Genomic DNA, 20,209 nt, shown 5'->3' on the forward strand with positions numbered 1-20,209 from the left:
CAGTTTCTGGGCCTGCATTATAAATCAGAAACAGTATGTGGCCAAATTTACGTTTAGACATGTATGTGACCATTGACTAATATCTGTGAGTGTCCTTGGAGTTTCAGCTCAAAAATCATAGGACATGTCTCTTGTATTATTACTGCCCCCCAATGACAGTGTCTGGCACACAGTAAGTACTCAAAGAGTAGTCCTGACCCCTACCCCACAACATACACAAAATTAACTCAAAAAGGATTAAATACCTAAATGTAAAGGCTGTACCCATAAAACTCTTAGAAGGAAACAGGTTTATAACTTTATGACCTTGGATTACGCAATGGCTTCTTAAACATGACAAGAAAGCACAAGCAAGCAAAAATATAGACAAATTAGACTTCATCACAACTAAAACCTTTTGCACCAAAGGACACTATCAATAAAGTAAGAAGAAAACCCAGAGAATGGGACAAAATATTTTTAAATCATGTATCGGATAAAAGAGTTTAGTATCCAGAACATATAAAGAACCCTTACAACTCAACAATAGAGAGAAAAACCGAGTTATAAAATGGGCAAGCGATCTGAATAGACATTTCTCCAAAGACAATACACATGAAAAGATGCTCAACATCATTAAACATTTGGTAAATGCCAATCAAAATCACGAAGATACCACTTCACATCCACTAAGATGACTGTGATCAAAAAAACAGACAAGAAGCAAAGAGGATGTGGAGAAACTGGACCCCTCGTACATTGCTGGTGTGAATGTTAAATAGTACAGCTGCTGTGGAAAACACTTTGGCAGGTCCTCAAAAAGTTAAGTATAGAGTTACCATATAGTTCAGCAATTCCAGTCTTAGATGTATACCTAAGAATTGAAAGCATATGTTCTCAGAAAAACTTGCACATGAATGTTCATAGCATCATTATTCATAATAGTCTAAAAGTATAAACAAATTGAATATCCATCAATTTATGAATGGGCAAATAAAATTGGTATATCTACACAATGGAATACTATTCAATACATGCTACAACATGCAGGAACCTTGAAACTATTAAGTTTAAGTGAAAGAAGCCAGATTGAAAAGGACAAATATTTTATGAGTCTACTTATATGCGGTACCTAGAGCAACCACATTCAGAGACAGAAAATAAAAAGGTGGTTTCCAGGAACTGGGGGGGTAGTATAGCTTAGTTTCAGATTAGGAAGATGAAAAATTCTGGAGAAGGATGGTGATGATGAGTGCACAACAAAAGTAAATGTACTTAATGCCACTAAGCTATACACTTAAAAATGGTTAAAATGGTATTGTGTATATTTTACTACAATAAAAAAGAAATGAAGTACTAATACATGCTACAACAGAGAGGAACCTTGAAAACATTACACTTAAGTGAAAGAAGCCAGACCCAAAAGGACACATGTTGTATGATTCTATTTATATTAAATGTCCAGAATAGGCAAATCTCTACAGAGAGGAAATAGATTAGTCATTGCCAGGGGCTAGCAGGAAGGGAGGAATCAACTGCTAATAGGAATGAGGTTTCTTTCTTGGGGTTGAGGGAGAGGTTCTGGAATTAGCAATAAGCAGAAAGGACAACACTGCGACTATACTAACAGTCACTGAATTTATTATACATTTTTAAATGACAAATTATATGTTTCATGAACTGTATCTCAAAAAAATCTTTTGAATAGTAAGTCCTCTTCAGAATGAGTAATGTTAAGTGTGAGACAGAAACTATCCTTTATATGACCCTAACTCAGAAGTCACAAAGCATTCCTCCTGTCATGTGCGTTAGAAGTGAGTCCCTCAGTCTGGTCCACATTCACGTCAGGTTTTACATTTATGTCATGAAACTTGTATCACTTTGGTTTCACAACATGGGGAAGGTATTAATGACTCCCGTCTGCAGATGAAACGAAGGCCCAGAGAGGTTAAATTAATTTCCCAAGGCCACAAGGACAATAAGAGGCAGAGCTCAGACTACAGCCTAGAAACAGCCGAGTCTACAACGTGTGCTCTTAACCTCCATCAGCGGTGATTCTTCAGCAGACACACCATTTGTGAAACCATACACTCTTCGGACACCAACCCCCCAAACACCCCTTAAACCACCATCTCTGGGGCTTGGTCCATACACTTTAATGTTCTTAAGCTCCCCAGGTATTTCTATATATATAGAACCACCTCCCTGTGTCTAATGGTTTTATTTTATTAACATGGGCAGCTGACTCCAGCTGGATGGTGAGTGCCTCGGGGGTAGGGCTCCACCCAAGCCTCCTTGTGACTGCCATGTGACAGCACAATGTCTACCTGCAGCAGGCAGGCACTCGGGGTTTATCATTGGACAGAAAGATTCAGAGCAACTGTCACCCAGAATGTCAGCTGCCAGGGGGTTCCGGTGGAACTGAGGGGTGTACAGTTAGTGCCTGGGAGCTGGCTTACCTGGCCACTCTCTCCAGTGGGCAGGAGGTTCACTGGGGCCCACTTGGTGGGCAGCCCCTGCTGCCAACTGGGGCACCTCAGCTCAGTCCAGAGCAGAGGTGTCAGGAAATACGCTCCCCAAGCTTCCTCTCCCAGTTTCTAAATTTAGAGACCCAGCTCAGGGCCTAGAGATCACTGAGGCTTCGAGGCTGTTTGTCCAACGGTCAACATGGATCACCGAAGCCGGCCTCGAGGCATAGGCCTGAGCAGAATCTCTGGGACTCAGTCCCGAACCCCCCGAGCCCCAATCCCCTTCCACGTGGAGCAGGAGGCTGGGGAAGGGGAAGAATGGGAGATGCGAGAGCTGCCTCGTCCAAGGACTCCTATCAACGGGCCCCCGGAGACTGAAGAAGTCACAGACAATGCTATGGGTAAGGACATACTCCCCACCCCACCGTCCCCCCCCCCTCAGCAAAAGCGGTGGCTCCCTCCTTTGCCCACAGAAAACAAAAAGCAGACCATATAATGGTCAGGACCGGGGTGAGGGAGTTAAAGGTATAAAGTAAGCCATTTGGAGACAGAAGGGCTAGTTTCAGCTTTGTGGGGCGGGAAGGAAGGGTGGTGCGCGGTAGCGACGCTCTGCAGGGGAGGTGGCCGCGGAAGGCTGTGAGGGTCGAAAACCTACCAGTCACCAGTAATGGCGGACGGCCAATCACGGCAATGGCGGGAGGCCCGTCTCCGGTGAAGCTCTGTGGAAGAGATGGACCTGGAAGGATAAGCAGGACCTAAAACAACCATGAGGGCGGCCAGGCATCGGGGTCGGGGGGAGAGGCAGGACACCAGCCACTGTCGACGCCAAGAAAAGGTTTACAGAGCTGGGTGACGCGGCGCGGCCTGGATCTGCCCCCACGGCGCTGCCCTGGTCTGCCCCCACGGCGCAGGCGCAAATACCCGCGGAGTGGGGGTGGGGGGGATTGCGGGAGAGGGCGACGGACGAGTGGACCAGAGGCCTTTAGCTTTATTCGCTACAAACTCTTCCGGGTTCTACAATGGTCAGGACTGGAGTGAGGGGTGAGTTTGGAAAGGGCAGGTTTCCTATCTACTTTCAAGGGTTGTCACAAGGAGTAAGCATATAATAATATGTGAGAGCAACTTGAATTAATGCTCACCATGCGCCAGGTGCCTTGGGAAACAAGAATTCGACATCGATTTTGACCCCAGGGAGCTGACAGTCTAACAGAGGAAAGACATTGTTGAATGGCTTCTGTGGGATTCATAAAGATGACTGTAGCTCACAGGAAAACAGAAGGGACCCTTGGGGCAGAGAGGCTGCTGAAGCCTCCTGTAATGTGATGGGGTAATTGCCAGAAGATGGAACTACACTGTGTTGGGAGAAAGTTTGGTTTTCTGGGAACTTTTCAAAGTCAAAAAAAAGACACCTTTGAGACAGGCTTAAGTCACCAAACCCCCTGTTTGCGTTGCCTAAGTAAATGGTTAGGCTTTTCTTCAAGTTTTCCCAGGACTTAAAAGGGCTGCAACTAGGGGCGGGGGTTGGGGAGAGTCATGGCACTGTTAACACGGATCACTTCAAGGAAAAAAGTCCCTATTAGAAGTATAAAATGCAAGCCATTCAAAGGCTTATAGGTTAGTTTCACTTTGCGGGGGATGATGTACGGTGGTGAGGCTTTGTGGACGAGAAGAGCGTAAAAGAATGTCTAAAACAGTGCCAGAGACGAGGCGCGTGAGACCAGTCACGGGCAACGCCGCCCTGCAGAGTTAGGCTAAGTTCCCGACCCTGGCCCGCCCCAGGGCGCAGGCGCAAACGCAAGCAGGGGGACGAGCGGGCGGGGCTGCCGCCCACGTGGCGGGGCGGGGGGAGGGGGAGCCCGGGAAGCCGGGAACGCGGGGAGCGGGGGTGGGGGGAGAGGAGAAGGCGAAGCAGGTCTCGCGAGGCCGCGCTTTGAGCGCACAGTTGTAGCTGCCTGGCGGCGGGAGAAGCAGCTCTGGAGCCAGGGGACGTGCGACTGCACCCGCGTGGTCATGGAGGCGCCGCCGCCGCCGCCGCCGCTACCCGCGACGACTCCGGCCCCCGGCCCCAGCCGAAGGCTACTGCTGCTGCCGCTACTGCTCTTTCTGCTGCCGGCTGAAGCTCTGCGGGGCTCGGAGGCAGAGGAGAGGCTCCGAACTCGCGAAGAGGAGTGCCACTTCTATGCGGGTGGACAAGTGTACCCGGGGGAGGCGTCCCGGGTTTCGGTCGCCGACCACTCCCTGCACCTCAGCAAAGCCAAGAGTAGGTGGTGCCCGGCCAAGGCGGGGTGAGCGGTGGCAGAGGGAGGCGGGAGGTGGAGAGGGCCAGGAGACACGTGTACTTTAGTTGCTGTGGCTACCCCGGGGCCTGGCTTTGGCGGTACCCCCTGGGCTGCCTTCAATCCCAGGGGGGAGCCTGACTCTCTCCTGTGAGGTGGAGGGGGGTTCCAGGTGTGAAGAAAGGGATGGGTTCCACTAATCAGATTTTGGAAGAAGTAGTGGTTACCCCAAAAGCCGCAGATTAGGGGACGAGCGTGGCCCTGGTCCCGGGCTTGCAGGCATCGGGGATGTTGTGCAAACTGAAACACTTCCTCAGACATTGCAAAGTGCCTGTAACACATCGCGTCTGTTTTCGAGTACTATTTCGGGGAAGAATGCATTGATAAGTTGAATAATGATTCACAGAAAGTTTGACTAAACAGAAAAGTGACTAAACAAAATGCTCAGGAGGATAAACATTTCATTTTTCTTTTTTTTTTGTTTTTGTTGTTGTTGCATCTTACAGAGAGTATTCAAAGCCACCTTCCCCAAAACCTGTATAGTTAATGGGTATTCTTTGTGTTTCTCAGAAATGAAGAACTTGTTACAGTGTGGACTGTGGAGGTTCTTTGTAGAGAAACCGAGGAAAGGAGGTTAGAAGTAATGCACTTGGGCTGATGATAAACCTAGTGCCAAATTTGTGTCCTGCCAATTTGCCTTTTGGTTATTTGCATTTCTGTCTAATGTACACAGCTAATGACCACTTTCAGGAAGGACACGTCACACTAAGTAGATACTGATAAAGTCGTGGCCTGCTGCATCTGGATGTTAAGACTAGCCAAAAAGAAGTGGCTAGGGGCTAAAAGATAAAAACTGTCCCTTGTTCGCATTTAAGTAACCTGCTTTTCCTACTGACCATTTGGCATTCTGAAGATGTTTATTGGCTTTTGTGGTCCAGTTACAGCATGTTCCGTGCCCATGTTCAGTGGAAAAAGTAATGCTGCACAATTCTGAATCCCCAGTGTTACATGGGATATTCTTATGACTTAGGATGGAGTGGGAGTGATAAATGAAAAAAAAACTGTTTTGCCTCCTTAAACATTTGCAGTTCTTTCCTACTGAAAGTTATTTTTGGATTTTTGTTTTTAAAAAAGCAAGTCTTGCATTTTTAAAATTAATATTTCCCAGTCCCGTTGGTTTTACTTGCCTGGGAAGATATTTTGAAATATGTCAGCCAGTTAAGTGTTTACTGGCATTATATATGTTTCCCATAACAAATCCCATCCAAGTCTGCTCATGGAAGCCAAAAATAGTAGCAAGAGATTTCCCTCTACCAGCAAACCTTTTCAAATTTTAGGTATTTGCTACATTTCTGTCATAGGTAGGCTCATCTAGAATTAAAGATACCAGGAGTTTTATTCATAAAATGTAATATTATGGAGCTATTAATACTTTCAAATAATTTTTAGTAACATGAAAAGCTGTTCATGATCTACTGTTTCATTTTTTTTAAGTGGGGTGCTACATGATCCAAATTTGTATGTTTAAAAAAGACTGGAAGGAAATAACATCAAAATGTTAACAGTAATTAAATTGGAGGGGGTTATGGGGACAGGGGATTTAAATATTCTTTATACTGCTCTGCATTTGCCAATCAATATCTTTGTTAATTATATGATTTATATTTGGGACAATTTTTGTTTGTTTTTTAATAGATTCAAGGGATTGCTTTGGAAATTCCATTTGTAGATCTTAGCAAACGGCATTCTTTTTGCCCTAGAAATTGATGACACTTTTTTTTGAACACTGCAGTTCTTAAATCAGAAACCCCAAATTTCCAAAATCAAGATTTTCAGAACAAAATTTTTCAGTTTTATTGGTTTTCCCAATATGCTACAATCATTAAGGGCTATCATTGTAGCACGTCATTACAATTATCACCTCACACTTCAGTAGCATTTTAAGTAACGTATGTAAAGCATATATAGTTCTGTATCCTTCTTCTATCGAATTCTCCCTTCTGGCCTTTATCTAATCAGAGCAGGGCATTTCTGTGAGCTAGGCTGCTGGTTCATGATAAGTAATCACATGTTATATATTAACTTCACAGAGAAATTCATCTTAAGTTTGTCTTTATTTTCGAAGTGACCAAACATGCTGGCTATTATACAAAATATAATAAATGCTGGCTATTACAAGCCTTACTTTCTAGGAACCTTAGTCAGACTTTGGAGCAAGTATTGGCTTTAATGTATGTAATGGTTCTGAAAATTTAAGTCTATCTGAATGTGTTAACAGAAGATCCAGGTACATAATTATCAAGGGGTGTTGGCTAGAATTACAGCATACCCTTACAAGAGAGCAGTGTGAGCTATTAAATTTCCATTAGGTCACTTGAAACCTATTCAAGGGGGTCTCCTCTTTCAAAGCCCTGAAAAGTAATCCCATAGTCTGGGATTTTTACACTTCTAGCCTGACATTTGCAAATTTCCTGCTCCTTGAAGGTAGCAGCAGGCCCTCCGTGTATATGTGAGAAACTGGAAAATGTTTAATTTAGTGTATCTGGAAGACTGCTGTTAGAGAATGGAAAATCTAATTACTTGAAATGTAGGAAGGCGATTGACTTGGAGTGGTTACAGTGAAGTATCCAGTAAGGTTTAGTGCAGGGAAGGAATGTAGGGGGTCTGTGAGCGTGAATGGGAGACAAAGTCTTCAATTTCACTAACCTCCAACTAAAATTTAACATTTCTTTCCATTATGAACATCAGCAACAAACCACATTAGCTTCAACAGTACTTGCTTGTACCTGTCTCCAGTATAATCACAGATGTTTTCATGCCACATTATGGTTGTTCCAAGTATACTGAAGCATTATTTATACTCATCATGATCCTGGGTGGTTAGTTATGAGATAACTGCTAGATCTTGCAGTTTTAAAGTGTTAATAATAGGGCACAAATATTATTATATCACCAATTTGGTTTTTGATATTTTGATAATTGCATTTCAGCATAATTGGTCTCCTTTGTAATTCTAAGTATTTTATTTTATGTGTTCAATAACACTAGCCTGAGAAGTCCATCAGCATCACCGCGATGCTGAAGAGGTCCAAAGATTTAGAAGCCTTAATTTTTAGTGATTTCCTAAAGATGTTCTTCTGTCATCCCACCAAACTTCTCGTTGTCATAGAACATCATATTTTTTTCTTAGTTTCCAAGCCAGCACCTTATTGGGAAGGAACAGCTGTGATAAATGGAGAATTTAAGGAGCTGAAGTTAACTGATTATCGTGGAAAATACCTGGTTTTTTTCTTCTATCCACTTGATTTGTAAGTAATACGTGTATATAGCAGCTAGCAAAACCTCAGTCAATATCAGTCATTATTCAAGAATATCCAACAGTTAGACATTATTTTATTTAGCACTTGTTCTTAAAGGACAAGCTGAGATGAATTTTTTTCAAGAAAGTAATACCCACTGGGTATTCCAGAATCATAACCATTGACCCCAATACTTTATACTTATATCCACATGATTGAGTTAACATAATTAATCATTAGAGAAAAACCACAGTTATATTCATTAATGCAAGAAAATGGATTGAGACTATTTTAGAAAGCATTTAATAACAAAACTTATGCGACAAATCTGATAACTGAAAAATGTATGTCTTTTTCTCTAGTGATGCCATTTAACTATGGTTTTATTATTTGTATTCTTTGCTGCATCTGTTGCTTTCCTGTGATTTGAACATTTTCCTGAAAATATTGCAAATGCTTAAGGAATAATACCTATTAATATGAATTATGGTTATGGGGAGTTCTCTTTCACTGTGTGACAGTGAACACTTGTAGATAGAAAGTTGACTCAAAGTAAATACTCTTGCAGCTTTAGACACATTGAGGATTTAATTTTGAGTGTTTTTCAAATTCCATGAAAGTGAAAAGATACCAAAGAGAGTTATCCCAACTTCTATCTTTTTTTAAATATATTTTTTGGTTACAAAAAGTAAGAAGATTCTTCTGTCTTTGCCACTGTATTATTAAGGTCCTTTTTCCGTTAGGACTAATCTAGAACTCTGTAAATATAATTTAAACTTCCAGGGAGGATATACTTAAGCTCCTGTCTTTTAGGCTGTCACTAGGCCAGGGGTAAGCAGACTTTTTCTGTACAGGGCCAGATAGTAAATGTTTTAGTGTTGAAATGATCTTTATTGCAACTACTCAACATTGCAATTGTAGCACAAAACAGCCATAGACAATAACAAATGAATAGTGTTGTGCTCCACTGAAACTTTATTTAAAAAAATTAAGATCGGCTGGATTTGGCCTGTGGAGTGAAGTTTGCTGACCCCTACTCTAATCCAAATAGAATTCTCATAAAAATTTGTACATTGGGGCTAAAACAAATCATGAATCTACATAATACGTAATCTTTATTAAATTAGTAAGAACTTGCTTCTTTCTAATCAACTTGTACTCTGGCTTGACTAGCTAAAATGTATGATATAACTTAATTTTTAATAGAGACCAGAAGTAGAAGTTTTTATATAAAATGATAGGCCTTCTAATTTCATGTTGCTGTAAAACCAAAAAGTAACACATGTTAAATATGCATGATGCTAAACCTGAATTGTGAAATTAGTGTAACATAGCAAGTATGCTGTTTCTCCAGTGTTATTTAAAACTCTGTAATGAGTAAGATGTATCTAATTAGAGCATGATGTTAGCAATGGTCTTCTCGGGCAAGGAGCTAAGAGAGCTTCTTTCTGTTTGTATGTAATGCCTGCCAGACTGGGCCTGGTTAGAGAAGGAAGAATCCTGGGGTATTTGCCACAGTCTGCAAGGAAGAAAAGTCACAAATGTAACCCTTTAGTTTTCTGCCAAAACTTTAAGTTGGGCAAATATCTCTCTAGGTAGCATTTCATGGGACAATAGGAAGGAAGACAGGGGCCAATCATTCCTACCTTTTGGAAAATATTAAAAATACATGTCATAGCCCAGGTTTCCAGGGACATAATCTCGATTAGAACTGTTTGCTTGCATATGGCAATCTTCCACTTGAACAACTGAGACATCTGAAAAGCCTGTCTTGGGGCTGTCGTGGGAACTTGTTGTCCCGAGTCTGTTTTTCAGACCTCCTTGACCATGACACACAGTATGAAATACATTTTTCACTTAACACATACATGCAGGGTAACATTCAGTTTGTACCAGTACAGCTGGTGCTCCTTAAAATACTGAAAAACTTCCATACCAACCCCCTCCCCAATTTGCCCTTCCCACCCTTTCAGAAACCCTCAGAGCTAAAACCAACCCTGAGTTAAGATGATTAAGTATTTGTAATATCACTCCTGAACACACACACATATATATGCACTTATGTATACATATGTTTCATAACTTACTATGTGTGACATATTCTCATATTTTCTATTTTACTTTTTAAAAATGTTGGTTGGAACTCAGTAAGTTGGCTTAAGGAGTCCCTAACATGGTTTGAAAAATACTCCCCTAAGGTAGTAGTCTCCAAACATGCCCTTCTGACAAAAGGACTGGGAGACAAGGTAGAAGAGGACCTTCTCAAGAAAGGGAGGGCAATGGTAGAGGATTTCCTCATCTCCAAAATTGATACAGATGCATCTAGCTCATGGGGTTCATATAGGAAGGTTTAAGAAAAAGTGAAATGAGGTAAAATTTGTATAGATGTTTAAAAGCTGTAAAGCACTATGTAAAGTATTATTGAACAAAAGCTGACAAAATGGGGGTGCTGCCATAAGAAGGGACCATTGGTTCATCTCTGATCCATTAATTTATATAGTTTATCAAGATGTAATTGGGAACTCTGTAATATACTTTTTTAATTAAATGATATTTGATCAAATGACAGTGTTTTAGACTACATCTTGAGAAGGTTCATAAATTGTTCTTAATGTTCATTTTTATATACTAAAGGTGTTTATAAAAACAAAATCATTCAAAACTTTAGGTATCTGTGTATTTTGAAGATAACGATTTTTTTTAACTTTCAGCACTTTTGTGTGTCCAACTGAAATTATCGCCTTTGGTGATAGAATTGAGGAATTCAGATCGATAAACACTGAAGTTGTAGCATGCTCTGTGGATTCACAGTTTACCCATTTGGCCTGGTCAGTATCTTACGCTTAACATTTGTAGGGAAAAGAATGGATATACTCTTAAATTATGGGCAGACAACTCTTAACATGACAGGAATATAGTTATTTATCAGACAGTTCAGGAATAAATTTATCTGAGAGCTACTAGTTCAATGAAAGTATGGTAAAATGCTGAACAATTTAATAGGACATTTCATATTTTGAAAAACAAGTCAAATTCAAAAGATGTAATATCCATAGCAAAAACTAATGAATTGTATGATTATTATGACTAATTGGGTAACTTTAATCTGGAGGAAAATGTTTAAAATATCATTTCTCTCTGTTACACAGTTGTCTAGTTTAAGTCAAATTCAAAACAGCTTTTATTACTTTTTAAGAAGAAATGATCTTTTAAAATAATTCTTTAAATAATTTTTTAGTTCATTAAACATGAAAAGATGTTCCACCTAATTAATTGCAAAGAACTGAAAATTAAACTGACAAAAGATGCCATTTTTTTCCCTGATTGGCCAACAGTTCAAATATTTAAGAATTTCATCTAGTGTTGACAAAGGTGTAAAGAAATAATACTGTCACATACACATTTGATTCAGCATTTCTGGAGAGCAGTTAGGCAACATGTTTCAAAATTTGAAATGTGCATGTTGACATGAGTTTTTCTTTTTTTTTAACATTTTTTTATTGAGTTATAGTCATTTTACAATGTTGTGTCAAACGTGAGTTTTTAAACAGCGTCCTCAATTTTGTTCATAAAATCTTATGCACAATAAAGATTGTTCAGAATTATTTTGGTTTTAAAACTTAACATTCAATTCATTAAAGTAACAAATTCAAAACAGGTTTTTCTTCATTTACACATTATGTATATATGTAACTAAATGTAAATAGCAATAAGTGTAAATTATATGTACATATATGTGCATATGTATGTAAAATTTTAATTAGTTCAGGAGCTACAATTTAAATTTAATTTACATTCCCTTAAGTAATTGATTCTCTGAAGTATTTTAAGACGCCGTTATATATTTAATATATTTGATTTAAATATCTCAATTTTCAGACAAACCTTCCCAAGAACTTAAATAATAAAAATAAAAATTAAATTATTTAAATTAAATAATGAAAACACAAATCCACTAAGGAAAAAGTTACGTCATTCCAAAAAGTTTGAGATTGCTTTCCCAAGGGAGCTTTGGGAATACATTCTCAGCTGTATATGAGATGTCATGTATATGGATGTCAGAACTAGGGCTGCAGACATCTGGAGCATTATTTCCCCGTTTTCTAGCTGCTGTGTCAGTGTCCTGCCCTTGAGGCCCCAGTCCACATCCTTTGGTTTCAAGTTACAGAATACTTAAATCTGAAGATTGATGCTGTGAGATTATAAGTAACTTCCTTGCTGCTTCAAGTGGACTTCACACTTCTTTGTCTCTCTGCACATGAAAATGCCATCCAGTTGCATTCTGCCTGTCTCACAAGGCTATGTCTTGCAATCACAATTTTAAGGTTATGCTTATGACACTGCATATCCTTTGATCCTTAATTCCACTTCTAGGAATTAATCAGACAAGTGTACAAAACTGAGAATATAAGGATTTTCCAGCAGTATTGATAAAAGTGAAAAAAAAGATACAGTTTCAATGTCTGTCAATAGAGATTAGCAACATATAGTATGTCTATACATTTAAAAATGTGATGTATATCTCCATATTTAGTGTTTAAAGGATATAAATATATTAAGTGGGGGGGCGCAAGAAAATAGACTGTATACTAGCCTGTCTTTGTTAGAGAAAGAATATGATGTGTGTGTTTGCATATGCAAAGAAAGAGTGTTGACTTTTAATATATGCCATTTACTTAACCCTGAGAGGTAAATGTTCTGTTTGTTACAGGATTAATACCCCTCGAAGACAAGGAGGACTTGGGCCAATAAGTATTCCACTTCTTTCCGATTTGAACCATCAGATCTCAAAGGACTATGGTGTCTATCTGGAAGACTCAGGCCACACCCTTAGGTACCTTTCAGTGATTTTACACTATGATAAATACAAATGTGTTTGTAATCCTCCTTGAAATGGAGTTAGAAGGTACAAGGTTAGATCAAGAAATATATGCTCTATTTACAAAAATGTTGTAAAGATACCGCTAAAAACAATTGGTAAGCACCCTACTTAGTAACTATTGGGTTGAAATCCATATTGACTTAAATAAACAGATAGTAAAGTCCTTTGAAAATGTTTATCACTAGTATACTTTAACTCTTGCAGTGCTACCCCTATCTCAATAGCAGGTCTTTTAGGTCAAACTATTGCATTATTCCCCAGGCTGTAGTAGTGAATCACCGATAGAGAGATTGAGAAGGAAAAGCAATTTCCATATTGGTGACCTTGTCTTTTTCCACCACTGAAAAGGGAAATACAAAGACATTCTAAATAGCCAGTGATAAGAAAGATCACTCACTTGTTCACCCACAGGAAGGCTTTGCTGTGTAGTTTCATCATTTCATTTACATTACAATCCCAAACCTAGTACACATGAAGATTCCACTGTAAACAATACAGTACATTTCATTGACAAAAAACAAATTTTAAAGCTACCATTTCACAGTGATAATCCCAAAATATACAGTAGGTAAGCATGGGTATGTGGGTGTGGACACGTGCATAGAGCTAAGTAGGTAGGCAGTGTGTTCTGGGCTCTGGATAACATCCTTCTGTGGGTGGAACAGGGATTCACATTAACTAGTATTTGTCTTCACTGAGAACACGTGCCCACACCTTTACCGTTCTATGTTTTACAGAGGTCTTTTCATTATTGATGACAAAGGAATCCTAAGACAGATTACTCTGAATGACCTTCCTGTGGGTAGATCCGTGGATGAGACACTGCGTTTGGTTCAAGCATTCCAGTACACCGACAAACACGGAGAAGGTGCCCTTTCCTTCTAACCATCATGGCCTTTTGATTTTTCAGTTTGAGAGATAGTAGCATAATTAGTTTGGTTTCTTACCTTAAAAGTAATTTGGATGATTCCAAAGTCTTCTGATTGATTGTTTTCAGATTATTAGATCTTTTAAGCAGATCAAATTATAATTTAAAGTGCTTTTAACAAAATATCACTAATATAGTCTACTTACTGAAGAGGAGGGGGGAATAGTATTATTTTCATAGTCCTTTTAGAAGAGCTCAAGGTTTCTGCTACTGTAAATTTTCAAATTATGTTTCTGTAAAGTTAAAATGTACCAGCCAATCTGGCAATGTTTAGTAATGTACATTTTATTTGCATGTTTATATTATTTGATTTCCCTTTTTTTTCCTCAAAGTAATTCAGTAATCCTTAAGGTTATTCAGCATCATACTAGTAATCCATCAGTTCATCCTTTCACCCCAAGTTTTTGCAGTAGCCAAACGGAAAAGGTCAGATTCTTCTTAAAGTAGAACATATGTTATATATCCCTTTTAAAAATGTAACTTGGTGCCTGGCTCAGGCCGCATTCCAAATCAAGGAGAAAATCCTACCTTCTGAATAATTTTAAAGTCTCTTTGGACAGTGAACCATGGCATCAGTACAAAATACTGCAGGACACAGCAGATAAGTTTAAGGGAATATACATTCGAAGAATTTTTGCTGTGCTCAGACCTTTCAGTTCATCAGATTCCCAAACTTTCCAACTTTATGAGAGGAAGACTCATTTTGGTTTCTTATATTATAAATGTAACTAAACATAACTGACAGAAATGAAAGTAGATTAGCTGCCTGCTAATAAGCTCTATGACTAAAATTCCTTGGTATGAGCAGGTAAGCTGACAGAAGTCAAGTGTTCAGTGGCCTAGAAATGTTCTCATTAATATAGGCTCTATTTTCAGCTTTATTTGGAAAAAGAAAAGCTCCGAGTTGCTGAAGAGAACTGAGTTCTAACTGTCTTTTGCCAATTTCTGTTCTTTCAGTCTGCCCTGCTGGTTGGAAACCTGGTAGTGAAACAGTAAGTCAAACTGATTTTTCTGTTAAGCGGGTGGCCAGAGCCAAAAAAAAATGCCAACCCCAGGATAATCTTTCCTTGTAATAGAACTGTCTTGATTTTGTAAAGGGAAGTCAATGCTGCTAGGCAGAGCTCCTAGGAGCACATGCTTCTTTGGACTGGAGGGAGAGCAGCTGAAACTGGAGAAGCAGAACATGGGACTTAGTACTGTGAACTTTAAAGCCAAGTATCCAGAGAAACATATGATTTAGAAAGCAGGAGGAACAGTGGAAACTTAGTAGAATAAATTCAGGGCAAAGAAAATAGTCACAAGCAAAACTTCTCTATGTATAGTAAAAAGCTTTTGAGAAAATCTGCCTCAGTTAACCCTGAAGCTAATGCTTCTCTCCTTGTCATTTGAAGGAAGAAAAGACTGAAACAGGTACATTAATTTAGGAAGGCTGTATAATTTACAGACAATCTCCGAAGTAGTCTCTGGCCAAAAGACAATTTGGAAACTTGTCTCTACCTTTTTAAAATAACATTCATGTAAAAATCAAGAATTTTACACAAACTGTAGTTAGGAAATTGAAAAATACTAGAGCATTGGAGGGAGAAATCATTATCTTAGAGTAAAAGAAAAATACAGACATAAAATAAGGATTATATTATAAAATTATATTATAATTATATTATAATATAAAATTATATTATATTATAAAATTATATTATAAAATAAGGACTTTCTTCCTTAACAAACCGAAAAAAGCATGGTTAGTAATAGACAATGAGAAGTAGAAATGTACTCTGTAAGCTTACACAGATTAGGTAAAGTAATATTTCACTGATTTGATGGGTTTGCAAAACACCTTTGCCTCTGAGGATCAAAGTTGATGTTACAATACCAATTATTCACCTCTACCTCTACATAGATCTGATGGCTCTCAGAGGGGGTTTGAAGTTACGCATTAAAGGTACTTTGAGCACTAGGTAGTTTATAACTTAGTCACTAGGTTAGTTTACAATTATGAATTGTGAGGCTTACAAATAGAAATATGAATAGAAGCTGCAGGCATCACCTGAGAAGGCTTAAAAAGCATTTCTGGATAGGTCTTCAGCATAAGGAGCACTTTGCCTTGGAGCTTTTTTAGCAAAACCAGCAGTGACAAATGAACACCACCACCTTCGATCACAGGCAAGTGCTGAGCAAGAGCTCCCAAGGACAGATTAACTCAGAAGGGTATCATAGGATGAGGAGTTGACATTTCAGAAAACATGTTGACTATCTACTGGATTAACTTTGGGGGGGGCACAAACCCCTAGGATTATATTTTTATATAGGGATAGAGATACTTTACCTCTAACTCGCAAGTAACAGTTAATGTGAGAGTTTTTTTTTAAGTCCAGGAGGTTTCTAGGGCTGTAATGCTCCAGGAGGGAGCACTTATTTTAGAGTATTTTTCCATTCAGTAAATAGTTATTCAGGCTATTTTTAGAGTATTTCTTTTACTTTGCAGTTTGAGATTAAAAGGTTACATTCTAGACCTCCAAAAAAATCCAGCTGAACACACTACCCCCTTTTCAGATTGTAGCATACCATCACTTCAGCAGCAGATGACTTTAAAAATACATTAACATCTGTAGCCATGCTCTCTTAATGTGTTTGACTTAATTAGATCAAACCTGAAGATGCCATGAAAGCCTGGTGGCCAAAAGAAGAGCTGTAAGTAAATCTGGGGGTGCTTGAGTACAGATGTTAATTGACTAACAAATGATTTGCCTCTTGGGATAGCTGAGATTAGCAGGTATGACAAATCCAGGTTTTCCTAAACATATATAATTTGATACACAATTATCTTCTTTAGTCAACAGATGGGCAACTAATGTCATAGTAATGATGTACTTAGGCTTTTTAAATGAATAATTTTTTTTCTTTAACAGATAATCCCAGATCCAGCTGGAAAACTGAAGTATTTCGATAAACTGAACTGAAAATACTTCCTCAGGTCATGATGCTTGAAACTTCTCAGTAAAGTTCACCATTGTATTACCACACTGTGTTACAGCAGTAATTTCTTGAATATAAAAATCCATGTCAGAGTCCAAAGACACTAAGTGTTCAAGTTAGACACTGATGCTAAAAGGTAGGCAGTTATTCTCTATCTTTCCAAAATAAGAAATGTCAGATTAACTCAAACTAGTAACAGCAATAGTAACTAACATTTATGGAGTACATGCCAGGTGCCAGGCGTCGTTAGGAGGTTAGAGGTGTTATTTTACTCAATTCTCACAGCAACTCTTTGAGTTCTTTATTTTACAGATGAAGAAATAGCTGTCTAGCAAAGGTACAATCAGTCTTTGAACCCAAACAGGCTAATTCTAGTTTCTGGGCTCTTAAGACTCCACAGTGGCTCATCTCTCTGTACCTTTGGGAGGCTGGAAAGAAGAGGTTTTAAGCACAGTCCCCTCCATAGCATGTGGTAGGGACAGCTGACCCCAGAGCTCACTGCTCCAGATACAACAAAGTCCTTTGGACCCCCCTTTTTTTCTAAATTCACATTTTCAGCTTGTACCAAATTTATAAGTAACAATATGTTTATATTTAGTTTAACAAATAAAAGTTGAATCACTAAATATATGTAGCCAACTATTCACAACCACATATAAAGCTGAACTCCAGTACTATTCCATCACCCCATTTACCACCCCAATATGGCAGCGGCTTTACTATAATTATCTATAGACATGCCATGTAGTAAAAGGACCCAAGAGAATTTGCCTCATCCTGTCTTCCATGCTAATCCGTTCTCAACACTGACAAAAAGCTCCTCGCCCCAGGGGAGGCCATCACTAGAATTGGGGGTGTACTAGCCTCCTGGCTGACACTCAAGTTCTGTCATAAATGGCGAGTGATTAGTGACAGGCATGTGGACATGGGAATTCAACAGCCATTTATAACCCTTCACTACAGCAAAGTATTTTCCAAGTATGGAATCTAAAAAAAAATGGTACAAATGAACTTACTTACAAAACAGAACTAGAGTCACAAATACAGAAAACAAACTTATAGTTACCAAAGGGGATAGCAGGGGGTGGGAAGATAAATCAGAAGTTTAGGATTAACATATACATGCATTACTATATATAAAATAGATAAACAAGGACCTACTATATGGCATGGGGAACTATTCAATGTCTTGTAGTAACCTATAATGGAAAAGAATCTGAACTATATAAAGAATGAATCACTTTGCTGGATACCTGAAACACAACATTGTAAATTATACAATTTAAGAAATGATTCCTAAATACAAATAAAGCCCTGCTTCTCCCTCACATTTCTGATCTTCTATTGAATACTTCGCAGGTAAGCCTTGCCAGCGTTCTGAGCTTCGCAGTGGTTGTGGCGGACAGCTCTTTCAGGGATTTCTTAGTCTCCAGAATTTCATGCAAGGAATCATTCCCCCACTCCCATCATTTCCTCCATATCCAAGGGTATACCTAATCCTACATCCTAAACTACAGCTGTCAGTAGACTTCCAGGTTTTATATTTTTTTCTCAAATACATTAACCACTATTCTGTTAGTTAATGATATTTTTATACTCTTAACTCCCCCATATGATATCATGGAATACATCCTTGTATTTTGTTACCCATGAGCTTTCTGACAACACTATGTCACTGAAATTTCTTTGAATAGAATTACTAATATATGAATGGGAAGAAATGCATATTTCAGATGAATAGCTCCATAAAGGTCACCATGCCAGGGTGTGTGAGGGTGTCTGTGTGCATATTCATGTGTTTGTATATATATATACATATTACACATATACATACACATACATGCACACTCCTCTAAAGTCACTGAATTTTTTACTTAGCTTTTAAAAGAAAAATGCTTATCATAGTTACTATGTATTTAGTCTTAGATAGCAAAGCAGTGTGTACCAATTCCATTATTAACATGGTAACAGAATTTGGGCATAATGTACACTTACATAAAATCCTAAAACTACGTTTTTAAAGATCTACCTTCCTGAGGCTTAAGCTTAAAATTTTTTAAACAAATCCAAAAGCCAAGTTACACCCAAATTCACCTAAATTATGCATTTGTTCATACAGAAATTATTTATGACCTGCACAAGTGCAAGGTACTGTGCTGGCAATACAGGTAAAAGGATATGACACAATCCCTTCCCTCAAGAAGCCCACAGTCTCCCAAAGGAAATCAGCAGGTTAAAAAGAGCAATACGGTGAGTAAGTGCTAAAAATGCTGACATCTGTGTTGGCTCCAAGGCCAACAAGAGCAACGACAAGGAAAGACAGAGATGAGAAAGGTGTCACAAAGAAGGGGAGGTGCAAGTCCACTTCCCACTCCTCCAGTGAAGGCTGTATCAGGTGCCAATGTACTCTCCTGTAAAAAGGCAGTACTTGTGACCCAACCTCAAGAGAAAAGCGTTGACTGATTTTCCTCTCATGATAATCTACTGGGAGATGGTACACAGTTTAGAGTTGACTGGCTAGGGTTACAGGTTCAGTGTGTGGCCAACAATAGACGGGAGGTAAAAACTGAATCTGCAGGTGTGAGTTCCTTAACTTCCAGCTCTGGCCACATGTACAGCTCAGCCAGGACCTCAGGAAAAAAATTTGCAAGTTTTGTATCAAATGGAGTTACATTTCACTGTAACCCAATGGCCACGAGAGGGCGCCCGATACACCAAAATCCCAACTGCCTTGTCCTGAGGCCCCCTTTCAAGATAAACTAGAAGAGCAACAACTAACGCTCAAAGGTTTTTTGGGGGGAGGGTATAGCTCAAGTGGTAGAGTGCATGCTTAGCATGCACAAGGTCCTGGGTTCAATCCCCAGTACCTCCTCCAGTAAATAAATAAATAAACCTAATTACCTTCCCCTCAAAATAAAAAAAAGCTCTCAATTGTTTCTTATTTTGTACAAATCTAATTTAGGGGGAAAAAAGAAAAAAACTTAAAAATTGAGACTAATTCAAAACTAAGTACAACTCAAGTTAGCATCTTAATTTGTACTAAGAGTATGTCTTCCATCAATGACCATGACCCAGTTAGAAGTACATTTTATATTGTGACCTAGCACACCTGTAAATGTGTGTGCACCATGCAGAGGCATAACATAACAAGTTTCACACAACACTTAACCATTACTATGCGTGACAGTTGGATCTTTTAGTTTTGTAATGTTGGCCACAATCCACTAAATGTCATGACCCACCAATGGGCCATTTTTTTTTTACAAATACATACATATATATATACTTAAATTTATATATGTATACGTGTAAATATAAAAAAATCAGGATACAATAAATGCCTGGCATATCAATACCTTGTCATATGTAATTTTCACTTTCCCTCCATTACAGTTTTGTTC

General features: G+C 38.8%; 1 protein-coding gene across 3 annotated transcripts; it reads left to right on the forward strand.

Moving 5' to 3' along the window:
* The first annotated feature begins 2,378 nt into the window (after positions 1-2,378).
* PRDX4 (peroxiredoxin 4) lies at positions 2,379-16,853 on the forward strand. 3 transcript variants are annotated; one of them, XM_072956066.1, is made up of 7 exons: positions 2,379-2,848; positions 7,914-8,031; positions 10,734-10,850; positions 12,734-12,856; positions 13,642-13,772; positions 14,790-14,824; positions 16,742-16,853. In XM_072956066.1, the coding sequence occupies exons 1-7, from the start codon at positions 2,647-2,649 to the stop codon at positions 16,790-16,792; spliced, it is 777 nt and encodes a 258-aa protein (XP_072812167.1). In that variant the 5' UTR covers positions 2,379-2,646; the 3' UTR covers positions 16,793-16,853. The 3 variants fall into 3 exon arrangements, with proteins under 3 accessions (XP_072812167.1, XP_006213064.1, XP_072812166.1); XM_006213002.3 differs by lacking the exon at positions 2,379-2,848 and adding an exon at positions 4,314-4,707; XM_072956065.1 differs by lacking the exons at positions 2,379-2,848; positions 16,742-16,853 and adding exons at positions 4,314-4,707; positions 16,477-16,542.
* Positions 16,854-20,209: the final 3,356 nt, after the last annotated feature.

Source organism: Vicugna pacos, chromosome X (assembly GCF_048564905.1).
Source record: "Vicugna pacos chromosome X, VicPac4, whole genome shotgun sequence".
Taxonomy (NCBI): Eukaryota; Metazoa; Chordata; class Mammalia; order Artiodactyla; family Camelidae; genus Vicugna; species Vicugna pacos.